This window comes from Cololabis saira, chromosome 5 (genome assembly GCF_033807715.1).
Source record: "Cololabis saira isolate AMF1-May2022 chromosome 5, fColSai1.1, whole genome shotgun sequence".
Lineage (NCBI taxonomy): Eukaryota > Metazoa > Chordata > Actinopteri > Beloniformes > Belonidae > Cololabis > Cololabis saira.
Genome location: NC_084591.1, coordinates 40059469 through 40082712, shown reverse-complemented (window position 1 = coordinate 40082712; position 23244 = coordinate 40059469). Strand labels below are relative to the sequence as shown.

The window sequence follows — 23244 nt, the reverse complement described above, 5'->3', positions numbered from 1 at the left end:
ATGTATTAGTGCCCCTTTTAATGACTGTGTGTAAGTAAGCACAACAAGCAACGACAAATGGCTGGAAGTGCATATGCTCTGCACCTGTGTGTGTGTGTGTGTGTGTGTGTGTGTGTGTGTGTGTGTGTGTGTGTGTGTGTGTGTGTGTGTTAACCTGCACCTGTTTGTGTATTTATGTGCTCACTGTGATTTTCTTTTTCTTCCCCTATTCATCTGATAGAAAGTATGCAGAGCTGGTGTTTAAATCAAACCTATAACACGGGTCATGAATACATGAAATCTGAGTGCAACTTAATGCATCTGACAAATGAGAGTTATAGGTTTTTAGTGTGTAATATCAGATCAGAGAAAAATGTACTTCCTGGCTTCCTGTTGTGTCTACAACGGCACAAATGCTCGCAAGGGCTTTACTTTTTTAAGATGAAGCTGAACAGAACTGTCTTAACTTTAACATATTCTCCATCATAACATTTATAGCAATGACAAGAATATTTTATACAGCATAATACAACAAAACAATACTTATAATCACATCATCAGTGAAAAGTTAAACAGCCCCGAGATGCGAGGACCCCTTGGTATCTCCTCTTCATCTTAGAGCAGCACAAAAGTACCTTTTTTATTTCAAAATGTCAGTCTCATTTGACTTTTTGAATATTTTTAACAGCACTTTTGAGCCCTCGAGGTCTGTCGTTCCTACGATCGGCAAAACCCAGTTCAAGTGACTTTGGACCCCGGTCCCAGTCATCTCTCACAAAAACTGCCTATCGCGTCACTGCACGGTGTCACACGTCAAGAGTGATGAAACTAGGTCAAAGAGCCACAATTAATGTCACAACAGAAGTTGCTAAGAGAGCCAAGGAAGTAATGTGTACCAGAAAATGAGAGCAGGACCAAGCAAGAGATCAAACAAATCTTACAGTGTCATGGAAGTGATTTAACCTGAATAGTAAGAGTACTAGAGATAAGTATAGAATAAATACTGATAAGCGTATAAAAGTTCATGTATGGGAGGTAACAGAAGAATAAGCTTTAATTGCGTATTTGCAATTAAAGTTCAACAGGAGTTGAGTCTTGTTGCCTTAAAACTTACTTAAACATTAAATTGGTAATTGTTTGAAGTCAGAAGTCCAGCCCGACATCTTTTCTTTTATATAAACTGCCCTAGGAGCTGAAATGAACCTGACCCGTCACATGATCACAGTCTATGAAAACCTTTGTCTATGAAGATTATTTTTGTAAACCTGGGTTCATTTCGATTAGTTTATTTTCACTTTTACACACAGATTGCATTCTTTAAACACACCATATTTCCACCTCAGTGCACGGTTTTCTCAAATATACACACAGTTAGTTTACCTTTGAAACCATTTCAAAAACAGCTCCTCTTCATCCGGCTGTTCTCTTACTGTACTACAGTAATGATTTCACCCAATGGCTTCCAATCGTCTAATCAAACTCTCATTAGAGAGCAAGATATACTGAATCATCATTAAATCTATCTGCATATTACCTGTGCTGCTACACTTAGCGCTGAATCTCATTTGAATCTAATTTAAATCCCTCACATGAATCTCAATTAAACACAGATTCAAGTAAACAAAGCACTGGATGTACACACTCACACACTCACACACTCACACACTCACACACACGTACACACACGTACACACACGCCGCACCTGCTCTTATCATTGTTGTTGTTTTAACCGTGTTCGTTTTAATTAATTAGTTTTGATTCTCAAGACAAATCCTTTACAAACGCTAATACTGTAATTAACAATTATCGTACACTTAATATGCAGACGGAGATAATGAAACAATTAGAGAAACAGACTGTTTAAATGCTGCCTCTTTGAACTAGCGTGCATGCTCTGTCTTTCAGCGGTTTGTGACTTCAGTGAGCTCCCAGATTGGAAACGTTCTCGCAGCTTATAAATCAAACATCCTTCAAAGCAGAGAGACAAACTAACAAATTATTACTTGCAAAAAACGGTGTGTTCTCGGCACCGCTGCAACACCGCACGCGTGTTCACACGCAGATGTTACTTTTGTCTCTGCTGTTAACACAGGGGCCAATTAGCGGGCCACAGCTTTCTGCTCAGGCGTGCGTCAGGGGACCTATATGGAGCCCACGAGGCTGCGCCAGGCCTCGGGGTAACACAAGAATTATCACTCTTTTCATCTCTCAGCCTCTTCCGCATCTTTGCGTATAAGCGCGCAGAGCCACCGTCTCGCTGGCAACCAGCACCACGCACTTTTCTTCCCCTCCTCGGCCGTCTCCTCGCCTCCTCGCCACGCGGGCGTCCAGAGCGGCGGACAAAGAAAAAGCTCGGGAACATCGCAGAATGCAAACACATCAAACTCATTTACTCAGGTGGGGCGGCCAAATTGGACGTGGTTCGATAAACATATGCATAACCTTCATGTTGGGGTAAGGCAGTCGATGTGGTTCACTCGTAACCTTTGATCCCACTGAACTGTGTGCGTGGGCCAACTTTGTGAGGGTGTGCACTTTTAGGTAACGGAAAGGCAAAGTCATCACAATATGTGCTGATCAGAGTCTGTGTTGCACTTTGTATGGCGACTATTAGAGATGGAGCGTTAGGGGAGACCCGGCAGACTGCTGGAGCATGAGGTGCATGCGTGTGTGTGTGAGTGTGTGTGTGTGTGTTTTCACTGTGTGAGACTGTTTTATCCCTGTCGCTCCACTTTCCACTCCACTCATCCTTCTTTCTTTCCTCTTATCCCTGTGTGGCACCCTGCTGAGTGGCTGCTCGGTAGCTTACACACACACACACACACACACACACACACACACACACACACACACACACACACACACACACACACACACACACACACTCAAAGAGAAAAAGACAAAAACACAGGCTGCAGAGAGCTGTGGATCCCTGTTTCTCCTCCCCGCCACAGGGAGGAGAGAAGAAGGGGATGACAGCGAAGTGAGTGTGCACGTACGTGTGTGTGTGTGTGTGTATGTGTGTGTGTGTGAAGAACAGAATGAGTGGACACCTGTCCACTGTCAAGCCTCTGTCTACTTGTCTGTTTGCTATCCTGTAGGTTGCACGCCTTTTTTTATTCTGGCAGGCGAATCAAAATGTTGTAGAAGGAGAGCGCTACTCCTACCTCAGAGGGATAATCAAATACAGTGTAACCATTTGTTGCTGAATATTCCCTTTTTTTTCTCTGTGTGTGTCTGTGTTTTTTTCCTTTTGTGTGACGTCGGCAGGGGTAGAAAGACCAGAGTGGAGGCAGTAGATAAGATAAGTGTTCTTTATTTCTGACAGAGTCATTTAGCTGCGGATGAAGGGAAGAGAGGAGGAAAGGACAGAGAGGAGAGAGTTATAGTTATGGAGCTGTCGGAGGTTCGGGAGTGTTGAATGAAATGAGGTTCGGAGGGAACAGAGGGAAACAAAGGTTGGAGAGAGAGGAGGAAAGAGGCTCCTGCGTGACCTTGCAGTCACAGAAACAAACAGAAGGAGGAGAACCTGTTTCCTCTAAATCATTTTTTGTTCTGTTTTTTTTTTCTCTCCCCTCTCTCACTGCTACTCTGTTAACGTGTCAGCCTGCAGGCCAGTTGCTATATCTCCCTTCTTCTCAGACCACATCCCTGAATCACTGTCTTCCTCACTTTTTATTCCCCACAATGATTGAGGATGTACCTGCGTTTCAGTGCTAAATTGCACCACACTCAGACGCCGCTCCAGAAGCTCCTTCTCTGTCATATATTTGCTTGTACCGAGGCATCAAACTGCCACAGACCTCCTGTCACTTCTGCCATTTTCTTCTTTTCCCTCCATTTTCTCATATGAAGAAAAGTATTTATTTTCATTTATCAAAGCTTTTTACCCCTGAGAGGGGGGGGGGAGAGAAAACGCAGCGTCTGCAATAGTCAGGCGTGTGCGCCAGGGGGATGTGGAGCAACGCTGGGGGTTATTATGAGGAGACTGAAATGCGACAGGAGATTCCTCTGATTGGGAATAAAACATCATCTTATCTATTTAAATAAACCCCAACGCGGCTTCATCTCCACACAAATGTGCACACACTTGCACTAAAAATAAGAGGGTATGCACAGACCAGCACAAGAAAGCAAAGACCTCTACCGAAGCACACACACACACACACACACACACACGCACAAATGCACAAAAATAAAAGTGCAGAAGCCGGCAAATCTATGCATGTAAACAAACACAAGAGCAAATTCACAAAGGGACTTGTAGTAATTAAATTGCAATGATCGCCCTATTTTAGCTTTCACTTTGAAGATGAAAAAAATAGTGTTCAAGCAGAGACATGAGGAAAAACAGCTCTAATAGAACATGAAAAGGACATCTAATTATTCAATGGAGGCTAGTTACTGTAGGAAGGGAAAATTAAGATAAACAAATAAAAAGGTCCCATGCAAAAGCTCTCCAGCACAGCGCCGGAGAGTCAGTCGCTGATCATCTTGAACTTTGGTTACAGAATCGCTGCCAGATTACTGGGGAGTTGTGCTGCGATGAAGCAGTCCTGACCTTTGATCTCGGTCCGAGCGGAAGACCAGATCCTACTTCAGCCGCGCTACAGAGGCTGTTTTTAATAACCAGCTTGCATCCCTGCAGGAATGAAGTCTAGGGCTGTGCAAAAGATGGATCCACTGCAAAGTGTATACAGTATGTGTGTGTGCGCATGTGTGCGTGAGAGTGTGTAGATGTATGACAGTAAATAGTGAGAACAGGAACAGTGATGTATGTTGGGTCTGCAGTCTGAGGCTGCAGATGTTCACCCCAGGTGGTCTGACGCTAATAACATTCCACTTTTTACAAGCCCTTTAATTCACTCAAGATAAAGCCACATAAAATATATCGTAGAGAACGCTGTGCTGCACCCGTTTGCACCATCAAAACTCAACAAGCATGCGGAATTGGACTTTTAAACTTGCAGCATACTCAGTTTTTTTCTTCTACTTCTGATCTCACATAATTAATCTGGCATTAATTAGAAATACAAAAACGTGAAACATTCCCTGTAGAACTTCAGGACTTACCTGACAGAGTTATAACATGTGATCGTCACCCCTGATTAAGAGTCTATAAAACGGCCTGCATTTATACAGCGCAGCAAAGCATGGCAGCACTTTATTTCTATGTTTCCTTTCAGTCCCACACCTACTCTTACAAATAATATGTTTGTAGCCAATCTGGGGTTCAGAAACACGCAGACGTGCGAGCTCGTGCAGCAGCCGACCTTCTGATCGGTCAATGATGAGCTCTGCGTCCTGACATGAGTCTGTAGCTAATTTCCCTGTGTGGCTTTAAACACAGATCGTCGCTGATCTGTACAATCCTCCTTGTATGTGATGTTCTCTTTTGATTAATTATGCTGAGAAGAGAGCAGAGTGTTTGTATTTTCTGTAAATGATCAGAGTTGAAAAACATGTCAGGTTAAAATCTGATGCTTCGGGCTGTTTTAAAAAGTTTTAAAGTGGGTAATGAACAAGTGTCTTTGGTGGTATGCGGTCCTTCTCCCCCAGGGTTTGTTATGTTTGCGTATATCAATGAGAAACACTCCCTCTCTGCTCCTTCTCCCTTCTGTTTTCCTCCCCTTGCTGTGCGCATACGTCCACCAGGCTTCAACCAGAGCGTGAAAAGACACACAAAAAAGTCACAGTGATGTTCGCTACTCTACATATCGTACACCTACACTGAAAAAAAGATCCCACATGGAGTGAGACATTGGGAGGGTGGAGGTGTATCTTCACACAAGCTCTGGATTAGAAGTATCCCCCCCAGCTGTGGCATTTTATCAACAGAGAAAAAGTCAACTAAGAGACACAAATATTAACAAAAAGCACCATATGTATATGTTTCTTCCAAGAAGAAAAGCTTAAACCCATAGACAGCCCTTTGTTGAATTTTCTAGTACAAATAAAATAGAATAACATATTGTACAGCTTATGTTTCTGCTGTTACTAGAAAGCCAGCAGGCAGCCAAGATCAGAGGGAACGTAGAGACTTGCTCTGTCTCTTCTCTCCCTCCAAATGAAATGAAGGATTTTAAACATGCTCAACAGTCTCTGGCAAAACTTCCCCTACCACTCAACTACAAACACACACACACCCCTCATGCACAGTTTTTGCTCTGATGCAGTTAATACATAGACAGATTATTTCTTTCCCCAGGAGTACTGCTTTTGTCACAGGCGCCAGCTTGCCTGAGTTTTCTGTGGGTGATGCTGTGGAGAAGCAGGGACCATTAAAACACACTCACAGCTGCTGTGAATGCTCTATGTGCACGATAAAGCAAGGAGCCCATTTAATAAAGTTGTTACGCATTAAACAACAAAAACACACGGCGACGCTCCTCCTACAGCAGGAAACCTGACGGACTCAACTCGTCTTCGGGGTCTCACTCTGCGGACTTCTCCAAAGCAAATTACTGACCCCCGTCTTTAATGAATGAAAGCTTTGACTTTCGGAAACACAACTACAGCTCGTCTCCTCTGCACTCCTCTTTTCGGCTCTCCTCCTTTCAGCCCATTAAAAGCAGGCTGTGCTTTTTCTTTTCCCCCCCCGTTTCAGTCATGAATCTTTAAACAGCTTTTTTGAAGTGAGTGGGCAGGCTGAGTCTCTGCAGAGCACTGACCTGGGCTGCTGAAACACACACTCTGATGTAACCTATACAGACGCTGCACAGGTTAGATCCCATTCACATCCCCAGCATCTCCCTGGGACCCGTGTTTGATCAGCAGCTTTAGCTTCGGATCTTAATTTATAAAACGCTGGGTCACGACTGAGTTATTTCCATGTACATGCTGACGATAGCTGAGGATCTTTTAGGCTGGCTGGGCTCTAGTGGTGGAGTGTGTTTCCCCTGGAAATCCATTGATAGGAAAACAAGAGAGTGAACTGAGAGTTGTGTACATCTGCTCTCTGCATCTCTTTCTCTCTAGTGACACAACGGCATTTGCTTGTGCGGGGCGCGCGCACAGCTGCACACATGAACACACTCTAGCACACACCTCCAACAGTAAATAAAGCAATGCAGTCAGGTCACAATCACAGTAAAGCACACAAACAACTACCATCTGTCTCACTGTCTCTGCCTGTATGAGTCAATGAGCCTCACTGGCTCACAAGTTCATACTACGCTGCCCAAACACAAAAGGTTTCAGCACTGCTGTTTTAAAAATGAAAAAGCAGAACATCTTTAAAGGGTTACAGGCTATTCATTATTTTTCTCCCATTCTCTTATCACTCTCTGGTTTCCGCTTTGCCGGACTCTGTCCCTCCTCTTCCTGTAAATGAGTGATTTATCAGCCTTAATTGCTGGCAGTGGTTCATGTGGTCATGTGACCGCACCATGACAGCGTGTGATAAATACACCCTGGAAATTAAACCCTGCGTTGCAAACAGAAAGGCGCACCGCTTGCATGGCATCTGCAAAGCCAGAGCGCGTTCGGATGCTGACAAAAATAGATTTGCTCCAATAAAAGCATCACTTTCGAAGCAAAATCTGAGCTCATCTCTTGCCTTCATCACTTGTTTTAAAATGCGGTAATAAAAGACATTTATCAAAACGAGACAAAGGGCAAAAGGGAAAAATGTACAATCAATAATAATAGGCCAAATAAATCTATTGTTGTGAGGTGTTTCATTACGGTGGCCCGTAAACAGTGGGTGCGCACACGGTCTCCCCCTCTCTCTGTCCCACACACACACATGCACACACACACACCCTACAGAGGAATCTATCACTCCAACTTGCATGTGTTTCCCCTCACAGCGCTGGGCTTCAGGATGCTGACTGAAGGCTCTGCAGTGCTGAGTTCATGCATCTTATTGTTACATGAAGCCAGTTCTCAACCACTGACCTTTTTATTCACTGCACTATACATTGTTAAAGTAATGTATGAGGTGTCGCAGCCAATGCCACTTCATTGTTATATTATGCACAGCAGTGTGTGTGCTCGTGGCTTGCGTGGATTTGTGCAAAAAAAAAAAAAAAAAAAAAACGGAGGACAAAAAAGACTGCACAGATTGCACAGGATCATACAAGAGACAAGATGAAAGAGTTTTACCTGTAAACAAAGATCTATTAACAGTGTTGGAGTTTGTGTTGTGTGATGAGCAACTGATACTCACACGTTAAGATGTGAGTCAGTTCACATAATCAGCAGTGCTGTGCATGTCCTGTCCACATCCCTTTTACTCTTTGTTTATAGACCGGCAGTACGACACATTTACTGCTGTACTATTTGCTGCCGTCATGTGGCAAATGTTGCATCTTAAGGTAAAGTCACCGTGTGGCTTAAAACTGTAAAACAGGGAAAACAAAAAGGAAAAGTGAAAATGTCAAAAAAAGAACAAAGGTTGCCGTTGAGATGTGAAACTGTGATCTGGTTTTAGGAGAGAAAATATTTCCAACATACTGTGGGAAAAAAAGAAATGGATAAATAAGTACACCATTTCACACCACATCACAGAACGTATTTCATATATGCACGTACTGCACATTTAAGTCATACAGTTTCATGCTTACATACATTTAAGCATTCTTATTTCCAGTGCTATATCTAGAAAAACGTATTTGATTGGCCTTTTATCCAACACATAATTCATTTCTTTCCAAAATTACTCTCAGTATTTAAATTGCAACTAATGAGCTACTCAGAACTAATCTCTCTTTTGTTGTCTCTGTATGCTCACATAAATACAGTTTGTCTGGAGTGGGGCATGCTGTGATCCACCGCCACATTTCTGCCACAGTCTTTTCTGATGAAGTGCACAATTCAGGACGGCTGAGAGAGAGGATAAGAGAGGCAGAGTGGAGAGTGGATAGAGGAACAGAAGTCTTACTGAGGGACACCTCGGAGGAGCTGAACTCATGAGCGGACGAGAGACTTTCACAAAAGAAGCGTCGATTGAAAAATGAAGTGCATGCTTGACTTTGCACCACTCCTGCTTATTGTGTTTATTTATTTTTTGCAGGTTTGCATATTACATGTATGAATGCTGGTGCATAAGCAGCTAACAGGCGGGAGACACAGCAGTGACTCCAGACCCTCTGCACCCTCTTTCTCCCTCCTCCTTATTTATTTGTCTGTATTAGTTAGCTCCCTCTCAGCACTTAAAATTAATGTCATCCAGCACAAAATAGAGGCTGAAAGCTAAAATTCAGCACTTTCTCAGCAGCCCGGTTATTTATCAAGCTAACAAGGAGAAGATGCATCCCGTTTCAGGCGGGCCCAGGAAATATGTGCCATTAAAGCCCAGAGCCAGTGTTTGAGAGCCGGGAAATAAAAGTGAGGGTGTCAGGCAGAGGGGATGGACGGCATTGCCAGTAATATGGATGCAGAAAGAGCAGCAGACACATTTATATAAGGGACAATAGATACACTCAGGTTGAAGCATGAGAATACACACTCTGCCTCTGCTCCATGTGTGCATAAGAAGTGCTGATTCGCTGATGGCTATAAAAGACGATCCTTTAGGGGGAAACAGAAGACATAGTTTGGAGCTTTGAATAAATCATATGCTGCCAGAGTGAGCTTAGCACTGATTTTTCTCTTTAGGAGAAAGGGTGTTGAAACACGTCCTGAGGACTGTTAGCATTGTGCCGTGTTAACATCACTGTGGCATCAGGAGCTAATGCCCTGGTGTTGGAATTCAATTAGACACTGGGTGCAATGCTAAGCAGCTAGCGCTGAGAGGACACCGCGGGGAAGAGGGAGCAGAGGATGGTGAGGAAGGTGTGTGTGTGTGTGTGTGTGTGTGTGTGTGTGTGTGTGTGTGTGTGTGTGTGTGTGTGTGTGTGTGTGTGTGTGAGCCAGGCTTCAGGCTGGAGGAAGGCCTTGGGCGGCTGGCTGCGGTGATTCAGGGGAATACATTATATCACACTAACCTCCGGCTCGTCACAAGTTCCTCTCTCAATCATGCTGTGAACACACAGTCACAACCCGAGGACAGCAGTGGCTCGGAGGCTCGCACACAAACACACACACACACACACACACACACACTTGGTAGCATCAGCTTTACAACTAATTATGTTTGAATAAAACAACACAATTCAGGCCTAAAGAGTTGAAATACTGAGAGAAAATTTTGTATTAACATAAGTTAAAAAGAGGAGCTGGTTGATGTTTAGAGGTTTGGCTCGGGGGTGAAACTTCCTCCCCAAGTATCATCTATTCTGTAGCTTAGAAGTAAAAACACAGCACATTTTTAAAAACAATCCACATCTAAACACAAGTGTTCAACTTGTGTGTCTTTACAAGTGCTGAGACTGATTTTTTTTCTCCCTCTGTATTTTCGAACACTGCCTGACTCGCTCCCTCGCTTTTCAGACTGGGCCCTGTAATGAGCACGCGCCCCGGCTATATCCTCGCTGTCGTTTGGATTTTCTGGATGGAGAGTTGTCATCTGAGTCGCTAGCGAAACTCTGCCAGTGTAATGAGTCTCACGGTGTCCGGCTGCAGTAGTTATATATATCTTAGAGAGCGAAGTGTGTCCCTCTGTGAATGGAGAAAATCCTGCGCTCTGCAGGAGGCAAAAGAACTTAAAATTGTTTTATAAAGGGAAATTTTGAAATCAGCTAAACCCATGTTATTTGACTCTCCCTTTCCAGTAAATGTGAAACTAATTTTCCTCTTTTTTGTAAACTGAATGTTATTATGACGTATGCATATCGGACACAAACACCATTCCTTAGATGAAATATTGATGGAAGCCATCAAATACCTGCAAAAGCTTTCCAGGCTTTTACGTAACCAGATCATATGTTGATGCATGCACTTAAATACCCACGCGCTCTCCCTCGCATCCTTCTTGACATGTCTGCATGCGTGTGCGCATGTGTCCTTTCCTTCTCTGCCGTATCCATGAAAACCTGACCCGCCTGCTGTCAGCCACAGAGGCACCTTGCCTCCCCCCCGTCCCATCCCCATCCCCATCCCCTCCCCCAACCCCAAGTGGCCGACTCACCCCGTCACCGTGAGGGGGAAGACGAGTCACATGGGGGAAGAGAAGGGATGACGGTGTATAACGGGATGGGGGGGAGAAGGAAAAGTGGGGGGTTGGACAAGGAGAGAGAAGGCGGAGATGTGGCGGGTGGGTGGGTGGGGGCTCTGGAGCTTCCTCTAATGTGCCCTCGCCACTCCCCTGCCTGTGACCTCAGCGCTCCTGACAGCAGGAAAGTGCTGAAGCACGCAGGTGTCCTAATGCTGCAGCCACACACACATGCACATGCAAACACGTGCTGCACACGCGCGTACACACACGGAGATGCAGGGAGACCTGCAGCCTGCATTCTGTCAGTTTTTAACCCTTCCAACACTTGCATCAACACACTGTCAGTATTTTCACACGGCCAAATGCTGCTCAGAAGTAGAACTAAACACCGCAATGAAGCGCATGCAGGAAGCAGAATAAGCAGGTTCACAGTGCTGAGCACACGAGGAAAGTAGTGAGTAAAATTAGCTGATGCTGATGCTGTAGTTTTCTCTGTCCAGCCCTTTGACTGTACAGGGTAAAACCTGAGGTGTCCGGAGAGCGTCCTGTCCTGTCTGCAAGTGTGTGTGTGTGTGTGTGTGTTGGGGGGGGTTAGTGTTAGAGAGTTGTATTACAGTGGTGATGAGTCGCCTGGCTGTGAGTCTGATACTTCAGCAGCACCCAGCATTGACCAGGCCTTTAAATAAAGCCTTCGATCCCCCAGCAGCAGAGAAGGTCACCGCCTGCCTCTGGTTACCCTGACTGTCTGTCTGCACCCACGACCAGGAGCCCATCCATTCCTAGCTCCCTTCACCTCCTCCCATCTGCTCACCCCGGACTGCATGTCTGCATCTACATCCAGATGTCTTCCTTTTCCTCAACCTCCTGCCTCCTGCACTTACTTTCCTTTCACTCCTTTCACACATCTCTCCTCCTTGATTTATCTTTATTGCTCGTCTCTTCCATCTCCTCCTCTTTTTCCTTACTGGAAATATCAGGATACTAAAAAAAATAGCTCTCACTTTCACCTTCTCACTCCATCGGTCCCACAGTCTGCCCATCTGCAAGTCAGCCTCACATAAAAATGATATCCATTGTTCGTCCCCGCAGAGAGAGGAGAGGATGAGGGAAATCAGGAGGTCGGGTCAGAGGTGAAAGGTTTCACCCTCATCCCGGGAGCAATGTGCATGTCACCCTCCGTCACTCCAGTAGCTCTCTCAGAGCCCCAACAGCAGCAAACATTGATATACATGCATATGTATATATACATAAATATGTGTGTAAGGAGAGACTGAAGGATAATGAATAATTATTCTTACTATTGTTATTAATATTCACTGCCTAGTGGCAAAAATGAATTATTGAGATATTAATCAGGTACAAAGTTTCCCTTTTTTTTTATCAAGTTGAACTGCATTAATGTTGTTTGAACGAACACAAAAACGGTGATCTTATCCTCCCCATCAACAGTTGTGCTTCACTCACAGGGGTGAAGTTAAGTGTGACAAAAGGTTTCAAAATGTAAAAATGTAATTTTGCATCTGCTAAGCATTCGCATTAAGATTTATGTTTCATATCATTTTGTGACTGATTTTTGTCTGATTTAACTTTTCTTGTTTTGTAATATATTGGAATTCTTTTCATTTTCATCAAAAAAAAATCAAAGTGAGCATTAAAGCATGATTTCTGGCGATATCACTGTAATAGCTACTGTATTAATGAAAGCTCTGCACAACACGCTATTTATGCTGAAGCTGCAGAAGATCTGAAAGTCAGTCGCCGCACCTCTGCGAACCTGAACTTTGAATACATTTTTTTTCCTTCCTCAGTTAAAAATAATTGAAGTCAGAAATAAATTGGCTTAAACATAAACCAGGAGGAGTGTTCAAGATCAGAGGAGGAGGAGAAGTTACCTCAGACTCCAGGCTGGCGGGACCGAGAGAACACAGCTCTGTATCACAGGTGGAGAAACTTTCTTGACGTCCTGCAAACAAGAGAACGGGAACAGATTTTAAAAGACACAATGAAATAAGAACTGTAAACATAACATGTTAATATGCAGACATTCGGCTCAGGTCATGGCTTCATAAAGATATGTTCAAGAAAGAGAACATCGTGTGTTACTGGAGGGAAAAGTATTTTCTGTCATTTTCCCGTAACAATATTGAGATGTAATACCACAAAACTATATCAGGTAATCTTTAGCTATAAAAAAAAACTGTTAATAAATTTGTACAATTGAAATTGCTCAATTGTATAAAAAAGGGTAAACAGAACAGTAAAACTGAAACACAAAGAAAATACAGGTAAGAATCAAGAGACAATTCATTAATTGGATATCAGGAAAAGAAATTAAACAGGTTTAGACTTCATTTGCAATTTTGCATACACACACACACACACACACGTACGTACACACACACACACACACACACACACACACACACACACACACACACACACACACACACACACACACAAAAGTTTATTTCAAAGTGGAATCTTTAAATCTCTAAATAAATGTATCACTGGTGGAGAACCACTTAATATTTCCTGCTTCAGTAAAAATATAGATTCATTTTTTGACAATAACTATCCGCTTACTTTACAGTAATAGTTATTATAAATTGTGTCATGCATCATTGGAGTCAGAACATTTTGTGATCATTTCATGATCGACTATATATGAAACTCAGAAACCAACCTAGAAAGGAAACTTTTGTTGAGTTTTAAGAGGGAGAAAATAGAGCTGAGATTCATTAATGAACGTCAATCCACGCTGAAGCAACAATGAAACCTGTTCATCACCCCATAATCCCATTCAGTGTCGCACGTGGACTCTGACCCGGCCAGCTTCATGGGAGCTCTCAGTGACACACCTGCACCACACCAAATACTTTTGGCACCAGAAAAAAGCCTCAAACTGTCCACGTGACGGACTCCCAGATGTAAGTTATCTACACTTTGTTGAGAGAGGAAAGTTTCAGCGCCAAAGGAATGAAAACAGCGAGCAGAGAACTAGGAAAACACAGGGCCTGACACGTGCAGTCAGGCATGCATTCTCTGATAAACACTCATTTATACGGGGGGGATGAGGCGCGTGTGCAGAAGGTCGCAGCAGGCTGTGGGGGTCAAGGCCTTTCCCAGGTACGTTTGTAAGGGAGAGGAGAGACTTTGGAGCAGCCTAACTGCGCTGCAGGTCACCTTGCCTGGGAAAGAGATCAATGTCTGTTTGACTGGCGGAGAGAGAGGCTGACTGCAGTAGAAGGGTAAATCACCTCTCGCTTCATTGAGATGCAGGTAAAACACACATGGGCCGGGCTTGGCTCCAGCTCCACCCTGCATCACACAAACTCACACACAGGTGGACTTTAGTGCACGCACACACACACATGCACACCCCTGCCAGTTTTGCCGTGGTCCAAGACTGCTTCTGTGCTCTCACATTAAACTTACAGTTGAAAACGTTAACAGAACTTCAGCTGTTTTTCTGAGAGAGTGCATTCTGATCCCATTTAATTTAATCACGATTAGCTTTCATCATTTGCCTTCTAATCAGGCATTCAAAGGGCACCTTCTTGCACCTTCTTGCAATTCCATAGAGGTGCATGCAGTTGCTGCAATCCCAACACTACAGTTTCACGTTCGGACAATCACATTTCCATCACCCTACTCATGCTCTTATTCGCAGGGAGAAATCACCATTTATAAGGCCACTACGTTACGTCTACAGGCAGAGACACAGACTCCCTTTACAGCTGCTGGATTCTTAGCACACGCTCAGCCGTGACAGCAGAGGAAAAGTTAAATTATTGAGGTTTCAAATGAACAACATAACTCAGGACACTACAAGAGGGCGAGGAGGGAGAGAAGCTCTGCCACTGCCAGTCGGGATGATGGACGGACCACAGAGGAACATAAATGCGGCTGATTTAAATCACTTTAAATGTAAATGTTTATCGTGTGGTGTGATGCAGATGCAGATTGAGTAGAAGAGATTGAAATTGTTTCCTCTTTTGAATGCGAATCAGTTTGTTTTTTTTAACCCATCGGGGGTTTATTATCTGGAGAAGAGGAATTTACAGGGATTAACAGAAAATAAAAGTTACATTTAAATAGGAAATGTATTTAATGAGGTGACAAAAATTTTCTTTAACCAGAGACTAATAGATTAAATGATAATAAAGGGGAATCCGCAATGAATATTTTGCAGCTTACAGAGACTTTTCAGGTTATGCCTTGATGATAAATTTTACTTACAGATCTGCAGATAATGAGACGAAAAAATCTTCAGTTGTGCGCTGTTTGAGACTGCAGTAACATATTGGTTTTCTTAATATTAAAATTACAAATGTCTCAGTGTCTTGATGACAGGATTCATTCCTCCAGGTCTAATAGACGCACACACACACAAACACACACCGCTCCAACACAAGGTCATGTAGCAGACTCTGCAAGCTGGTTATTGAACACTCACACAAATAGACACTGAGTAGCGTGCATGTCATTTGTCCTATTAATTCTGAGACATTAAGGCGTAGTACATGATGATGATTCAAATGTCAATACTGATAAATTTCAAAGTGATTTTCCATAGTTGACCTAAAAGAAAAAGTCAAATATTGTGACAGCAGACAACTACATTATCTTTAATAACCTAATCATAGTACAGACTGCAAATGATCACAGCACAGACGTCAATATACTGGGCCAGAGAATAGTATTACGGTTACTAAGGGGATTAATAATGCAGCCGTGTGTGTGTATGTACGTGTGCTCTGCATGTACACACGTTTTCATGCTGCGCAAATGAACGAAAGGAAGCCAAAAGATGGCAAAGGAGGCAGCGACTCTGTCAGAGTGCTGAGAGAGAGGGAGGAAGCCCTGAAATGTCGCTTCCTGTGCTTTCTGTCCTCCTTCAGCACAGGAAATGAATCAGTACTACTGAATTGTCCTGCCCCTCGGTGTGTCTAGAAGTCAAAACACAAGCCAACAAATAGCTTCCTACACAATTTCCACAGCCCCCACACTGATCATCAATTTTCCACTTTATCCTTCTTGAGTGACTGAGCGCAGACACTGGAAACGCACAAACCATTACACAAAACTAACGTCCAATCTGCCACATGAAAAACCCAAATTAAATTCCAGGTTAGACTGACCAGAGCCAGATCCAACCCAGCTGATCCTATCAGCCTCACAGGAGAACGAGGTGACACGAAAGAACTATATTGTCTCCAGTTCTGGGGGTTATAACACAAATGTAATTAAATAGCTCACTATATTGACCTAATCAGATAGGAGGAACATAAATTAGTGGACACATGCTCACTAAAAGGCCCTCTCCTCTCAGCTAGGATGCATCTCTGATCGTTTATCATTTGAAAGGAGCAGGAAGGCAGCCAGCATCTCTCTCTCTCTCTCTCTCTCTCTCTCTCTCTCTCTCTCTCTCTCTCTCTCTCTCTCTCTCTCTCTCTCTCTCTCTCTCTCTCTCTCGATGTCTCTCACTCCCTTTTAATCACAGAGAAAATCATTCCTTCAGGCAGGAGAGGCTCATGCTCTCTCGTCCTGTCCCTCACTCTGGACTTCCATGGGAGCCATGCAAACCAGGTGACAGTGTGTTAGGCAACGTTACACATGGATAGTAAATACAGAGTCCAGAAAAAATGTTCTGCAGCAGTTCGTGGTTCGGACGTGTCCCCGTGCCACACACTAATGCAAATAAAAAAAGGGAAAAACAGGTCCTTCTCATTTGTAAATACACACATCACGCAAGCACTTGAGTGCAACACTTGCGGGCAAACACACACGCACGCACACAAACGCAGGCACGACAGCGGAGATGTGGAGCAGATTGCACGGCGGTGGCGATGACCTTGCGCGGCGGCTGAACGCAGAGCTCCGTGCAGCTTTTATCTCAGCCGTGTCGCTCTCCAGGAGCAGCAGCGTGCAGGCCACATCCAGCAGCCGCTAAAGGCTGGCCCAGCTGTCACTGGTGGCCGCGTAAATTACTGCCACTGCCTTTTTCTGCTGCCTTTTAATTCAGCACTTTTGAGTCAGAAGTCGATTAAACGATGTTCAACCATGGTGGATTATCTCAGCAGCAACCGCCCTTTTAAAATCACCGACATTTTCAAAAGGCCAAATTAAAATGTATTTCAAACAGAATCACTTTTTTTTTCTTTTTGTTTAGCGGTTTTAATTTCATAGAATATATTTTTTTTAAATACGGATTTTGTTTCGGATTTTTTTTTTAAACATCTGCCTTATATTTATCATGAACTTACTGGTCCATTTTAACTGAACCTCCACAGACAATATTCAACAAGTGGGGTAGTAAAAAGTGCGAGTTTACTCGAAATCAATCATTAACCGAACCTTTCTGTGAGCACAAAGTTCCAGCCATGGGACGCAAATTGAAATTACAGTAGATATATTGAAACCTTTGGTCTGATTTTCTCCGCGACCTTTGAAAAGAAATTCAAATTTTCTGGCTTTAATTACGCAACAGGTGGAGGCCGTCGTTTTTATTTCTTAGGCAGAAAACAGGCGTCATTAACGTATGACCAAAACATTTCTCCTTGTCATCGTAATAATTGTAGTATTTAAATGAGCTGTAACTAAAATATATTGACACTTTAACTTCCAGCGTTGAGCGATTTCGGGGCAGGATGATATGCGCTTTGCGCAACATCTGTATCATTTTTCAGTGCAAACTGCATCATTTTAAACCGACATGTCTGTCATCATGTCTGACATATTTACGTTTCTGATTGTTTTAGGAGAAAAGTGACAAGACTGATTCTTTGTCATCGGCTCAATAACAGTGACAACACGTAAAAGTGAACTAAACCAAAATTAACGATCATGGGGAAATATTTGTTTTCATTCATAAAGGTTTATTGATGAATGATCCTCATGTTTTAAAGACTCCTTGGTAACTCCGCTTTTCATACACAAATAACTGAAATCAAGAACATTAAACGTTGACTCACAAATAGTTCGGCTTATACCGAGACCCACAGGGTTCTGACTAAACTTAATTAAGTTCCTTAAATGAATGGAAAACACATCAATAACGTGCTTCTGAAGGGATGAATCAATTGTAGAAACAGTTATGCGCAAGACAGTATGATGCCCCTCATTATTGTTTTTGTTTTACGTCTTAAATCTTTGTACAGAGCATCTTCCCACTTGTTGATTGAAAAGACCTATTATTCAGGAAATATGATGGCAATTTCTAAGTCTCCCGATGTTGGGCCTTTGGTATAAATCAATACTGGGCCAGAATTGCTTTGCAATCGTTTTGCTCACGTGGCTCCAACAGAAGCCAAAATGTTTAATGTTTTTATGGTAGCGGTCGGACAACTTTTATGAAAAAATAAAGTCCTCCTCTTTTCAAATAAGTCTCCAGAAGGCTATGAAGCAGAGCCATGCAGTCATGGTAACACGACAAAATGACACACAAGTTCACAAAAAAAGAAAATGAAAGAATAAAAAGAACAAATGAACATACAATCTGCATATGACCAGCATGCATGGCTTCATGTAACTCACACAGGTCTGTTGGACATCAGCTGGAAACTTCTGCCGGGGCAGGGTGCGGATTTCTTTTTTTTTTCACAATACACGTGATGAGTGATATGAAAATGAAAATTTACATCAAGATAAGTTGACTTTTAGCAAAAAATCAAAAGCAAATTTACATCAGGTAAAGCTGCTGGGCCTGAGAAGTTTATTAGTTTCCAAGAAAAATGCTAAAAGGAAAGAAGGAGGAAAGAGGTGCAGGGGGAAGCTTTATCAGCGGACCTGAGTAAGATATGCAGCGTGCCCAAAGACAAACAGCATAAAGTGGATAGAAATCATTTTAAAATAAGCTATAGTGAAAACTAATCACACTTCTTTATACAAGCTATTTATGTTTATTTATCATTTGTATAAACCATAAAACAAACAGCATTTGAAATGTGAAACAAAATGCTTCAAAATTGTAAAATACTGTTTTTGTCCTTAATAACGCAGTTTGTAATCAAGCACGCACAACCTAGTTTTAGCTGCGCGCAAAACTAAAAGTTTTTCCTTGTTTTTGTTTAGTTTTTTTTGTTCCATGTGGGGTTCGCTTTTATTAAAACTTTTCACCGAAACTCACATGAAAAACTCCGGAGATGAAGGGTTGTTGTCGCTGCCGGATCCTCCGTTTTCTCTGAAGCCGGTGCTGATGAGCTTCTCGTATTTCTCCTTGTAGGCGTCCCTCTCCCTGGCCAGCCGGGAGATCTCCTGCTTGAGATGGTCCACCTGCTGAATGAGCTGCGTCTTCTCCCCCTCCAGGACGTGCCGCTGCTGGACCCGCTTGTACCGGCAGGACTGGGCATAGCCTCTGTTCTTTAGCGTCCTCCTCTTCTGTTTCAGGCGGATCACCTCTTCCTTGCTGACGCCCCGCAGCTGCCGGTTCAATTCCCGCACCGACATGGTCACCAGCTGGTCGTCGGAGAAGCGGTCCTCCAGGCGCAGGTGCTGGTGCGCGCCGCCGCCGCCGCCGATGCTGCCGGACTGGGAACCGGAGGACTGGTGGTGCGCGCCCGCGTGGTGGTGGTGGTGGTGGTGGTGGTGATGGTGGGGGGTCCCGTTCTGGGCTGCGGCTGCAGCGATGACCGCGGACACCACGGCGGCCGCTGAGCCCATCTCCTCCCCGGCCATGGCGCCCCCCGCCCCGGCCGCGCCGCCGAACTGCTGCCCCCTGGCATAGCCGTCGAAGGTCTGGAGCTGGTGACTGCTGCTGATCAGCGCCTCTACGGCGTCCTCCGGGCTAAAGCCCAGAGCTTCGGGGTTCAGCTGCTGCTGGTACCCGGTCATCCAGTAGAAATCTTCCAAGTGCGCCTTCTGTTCGCTCCCTGATCCCGGACTGGGCGCCGAGAAGCTTGGAGAGGGGGGGACCGAGCTGCAAGGCGTGCTCATCGGGGTGGAAGACAGGGATCCCCCGGCGACCAGGCGGCTGCACTGGTTGATGCTGCGATCGGGCTCCACCGGCTCCTTTTTCACTTCAAACTTCATCAGATCGAAGTCATTAACATATTCCATGGCCAGGGGACTGGTGGGCAGGTCGGAGTTGCTCATTGCCAGCTCTGATGCCATCCTCTTGCTGTTGACAGTCCTCCAAAGGGGGTGAGGAGCACCTGTCAAAGTGGGCTGCTGAGACACGCACTGAGCCAGCTTGATTTCTTTATTTATTTTCTTCAAAACCGAAGGAAAAGGTGAATGTTCTCTCACTTAATTGCGCAGCGCGGGTTCTGGTTTAGTGAGTCGATAAGTTTTTTTTTTCTTCAGTCTGTGTTGCACAGACGCATTGGAGCAGCGCTGTTTCCTCCCTCTCTCCCAGCGTGCGGGTGTCTGAGCGCCGCTCTTTCTCTTTCTACCGTTTAACACTTCATGGCTCCTTTTAGGATTAGTGCGCCAATTTGAGGAGGTTCACGTACGTGTCCTGGCCAAATAGTTGCCTTGTAGAGAATGGGGAAAAAAAAAAAAAAACTCCACCCAGGGATTGATCGATTTTTTTTTTTTCTAGGGGATCAGTCAGCCGACGAGTTAAAAAGCATTGCTTAGTTTTATAGGCGTCCTGACGTCAGGGCTGAAATATGAAATTGAGTGAGACCCAGCCAATGAGCAGCACGGTCCGCGGATGTCATTAGCATAATAGTCCAGAATCCAAAGTTTTTTGAAATGTCCGAGAGACGGTTCAAGTCCATCAAAAGACTGACACGTGAGACTATAGCCAACCTCTTTATCTTTTTTTTTTCCAAAACGGAAAAGAAAAAAACAAGCCAGGAAAGAGTACAAAGAAAACCGAGCCAAATTCGCCTAATCATGAGGACGGTAAATACAACCTTCATTAGATTTTTACAAACAAGTTATGAGGATCTCATTCATTTATTTACTTCATTAACTGAGTATCTTGAGTTGAATTGTACAGTCATATTCCTCAGTGTGTTTTTACTTTAGTCAAACGTTATTGATTCCCACAGACGTGAACATTTCATGTTAGTCTTGACAAAAGTAAATTATATCATTAGTTATATCATTAACAAGCATCCGGCTTGTTAATTAGCCGAACTTTTCTCAGGTCAATGTTTTAGTCCCCCACTTACAATGGAACACATTTATATAGCACAGACGTGATGTGAAATGATATCCGGTACGTGTGTCTAAATGATGGAGAATTAGATGAAAACAGACGCAATAAAGACGAGGAGCGTGTTTGCAAACAGTCCGGCACGAGTCTGCTTCGACCGCCTTGTTTGGAAACCCAATGTCGCCACCTTTTGGCACAAATTGGAACTTCATGGGGCTCCTGTCATGGACCGTAAAGAAAATGCACAATTCCTTGTATCTAGTGGTAATGTTAGGCTACTTACATTAAATACAACCCACGTCAATATAAAACCCTACCAGCTTTTATTTGGGAAAAGGTGAAGTAGTTAGTCCTTCTGGACTGTGCAGACTCAATCCCACGTATGATCACAGCTTCATCTCTCTGTCTCTCCTGGAGCTCAGTCCTCAGCAGTGGTGGCACATGAGAACAAACAATAAGCAGGGCTATACACACAAGAGCAGAGAGTAAATAAGAGCACTCTCCCTGGAACATGTCACACGGGGAAGCTTCAGAAAACTACAAAGCCGCCAGCAGATAATCCAACTCCCTGGTGTCCCAACACAAGTAAATACTCTCCTGGTCCCTGCGACTGATCACGGGGACTTGATGTTAGACAGGAAGGATAAACATCGTGTTTTATTCATTAGAACAGACGACAGAAGCCCCTCGGATGCTTTTGAATTAACATTAGGCAAATGATGATGTCTCATCTGATGCCACAACATGATGCTGTTCTTGTTGTGTACATTTCACACCGGCAGTAAGATGTGGGAATTGAATATAAGTAACAGGAATAAATATCTTCTTAAATTGAAGGTGGTTTTAACTTATTTTTTTAAATCTATTTTCAAGTCCTTTAACCACCCTAAAAACAGTGGTTCAGGGCTACCATATTACGTTGGGGTCATATCTGTGAACTAACACAACAAAGTCAACTGAGTAATAAAACTAAGCAATAACTTCCCAAATCCCCAAAATTACAATCTCAATTTTGCCACGTGTCTTGTTGCAGGGACCTGTTTGGGTCTGTACAAATCCCCAACTGATGCACGGACACTCGCTGCTTTGTGAGCTTTGGGATTGCCAGAACTCTTAAACCAGGATTTATCGGCCCGGAGTCTCAAGGGTTAACAAGCAGAGTATAGAGCCAATGCATCAATCGTGTTACCGAGGGCTAATAGTCCTGTATGCACCTCATTCTGTCTCCCTTCGGAGTTTCGTGTAGGCAGCTCTTTACCTTGTAGTTTACTACTGTCTTTATTATATGGGGTATGATTTTTTTCCCCTTCTACACTTTACAGGGGGTGCATATATCACCCACTTACATGATATAAGTACAGAGGAGAGTTCAGAGCATTTGCAGACTATAAAGGTACACCTGTTGTCATGAAACTGATGAAACTGAAAGTTGTCACTAACTGTGAGAGGTGCGTTACAACTCCAGGGAGTTTCTTAAAAATAATAAAACTAATAATAAATAAATGCAAATAATGTTTGCAATTGGATTGAAACGTTTTCTTTAAATCAGAATTTTGGATGGTTGTAGCCTCAGCTCTTTAAATGTGCCACTTTGTGACCTTTCAGAGTTTAACCCCAGGATAACCCTGATGCATCCTGGGTAAAGGATAACTATGCTCCAGGACTAGCGTTTGATTTACTGGTTCCGGTGACTTCACTAATTGTTACATCTATTAAAAACACACTTATTACGATATGAAATATGTGCATGTTGAAGAAGAGCCTGATTTTATTTCAGCATGATAACCTTTCGTTTGCCTCAGAGGTTCCAAGAAAATGCACAAACACACACAGAAACACAGAAGGTGTGGTGTTATTTTTTCACAGCTGAAATTATTGTTCTTTTATTTCAGATGTTTTCCAGGATTATACTTATTTTAAAATAAATCATATACTGAAATATGTATTTTAGGCAAACATGACATATACTGTTGCCCATGAAGTTGGAATAAGATCTTATTTTGACCTCTTCCCATAATGGAGCAATAAAAAGAAGAATGTATCTGAAAGCAAAATTGTTCCAACTTTTTAGGCAACGCTGTGTTAAATAAAACTGCTGTATTTTGAAAGAGCTCTGAGGAA

At 43.4% G+C, this 23244-nt stretch overlaps 1 protein-coding gene across 3 annotated transcripts in view; it reads right to left on the bottom strand.

Moving 5' to 3' along the window:
* Nucleotides 1-20511, bottom strand: part of LOC133444337 (transcription factor Maf) — a 47859-nt gene extending 27348 nt beyond the window's left edge. For 2 of the 3 annotated variants that reach the window (XR_009782714.1, XM_061722047.1), the window contains exons 1-2: nt 19147-20511; nt 12911-12981 (exon numbers count right to left, since the gene is read on the bottom strand). Coding sequence is in view for 2 of the 3 variants with exons in the window: in XM_061722047.1 (XP_061578031.1) it covers nt 12954-12981; nt 19147-20129 (1011 nt within the window). In the remaining variant the exon portion in view is untranslated. Of the gene's footprint in view, nt 1-8217; nt 8323-12910; nt 12982-19146 lie in introns of those variants that run through there. The other variant, XM_061722048.1, reaches the window with a different exon arrangement.
* Between the last annotated feature and the right edge of the window lie 2733 nt (nt 20512-23244).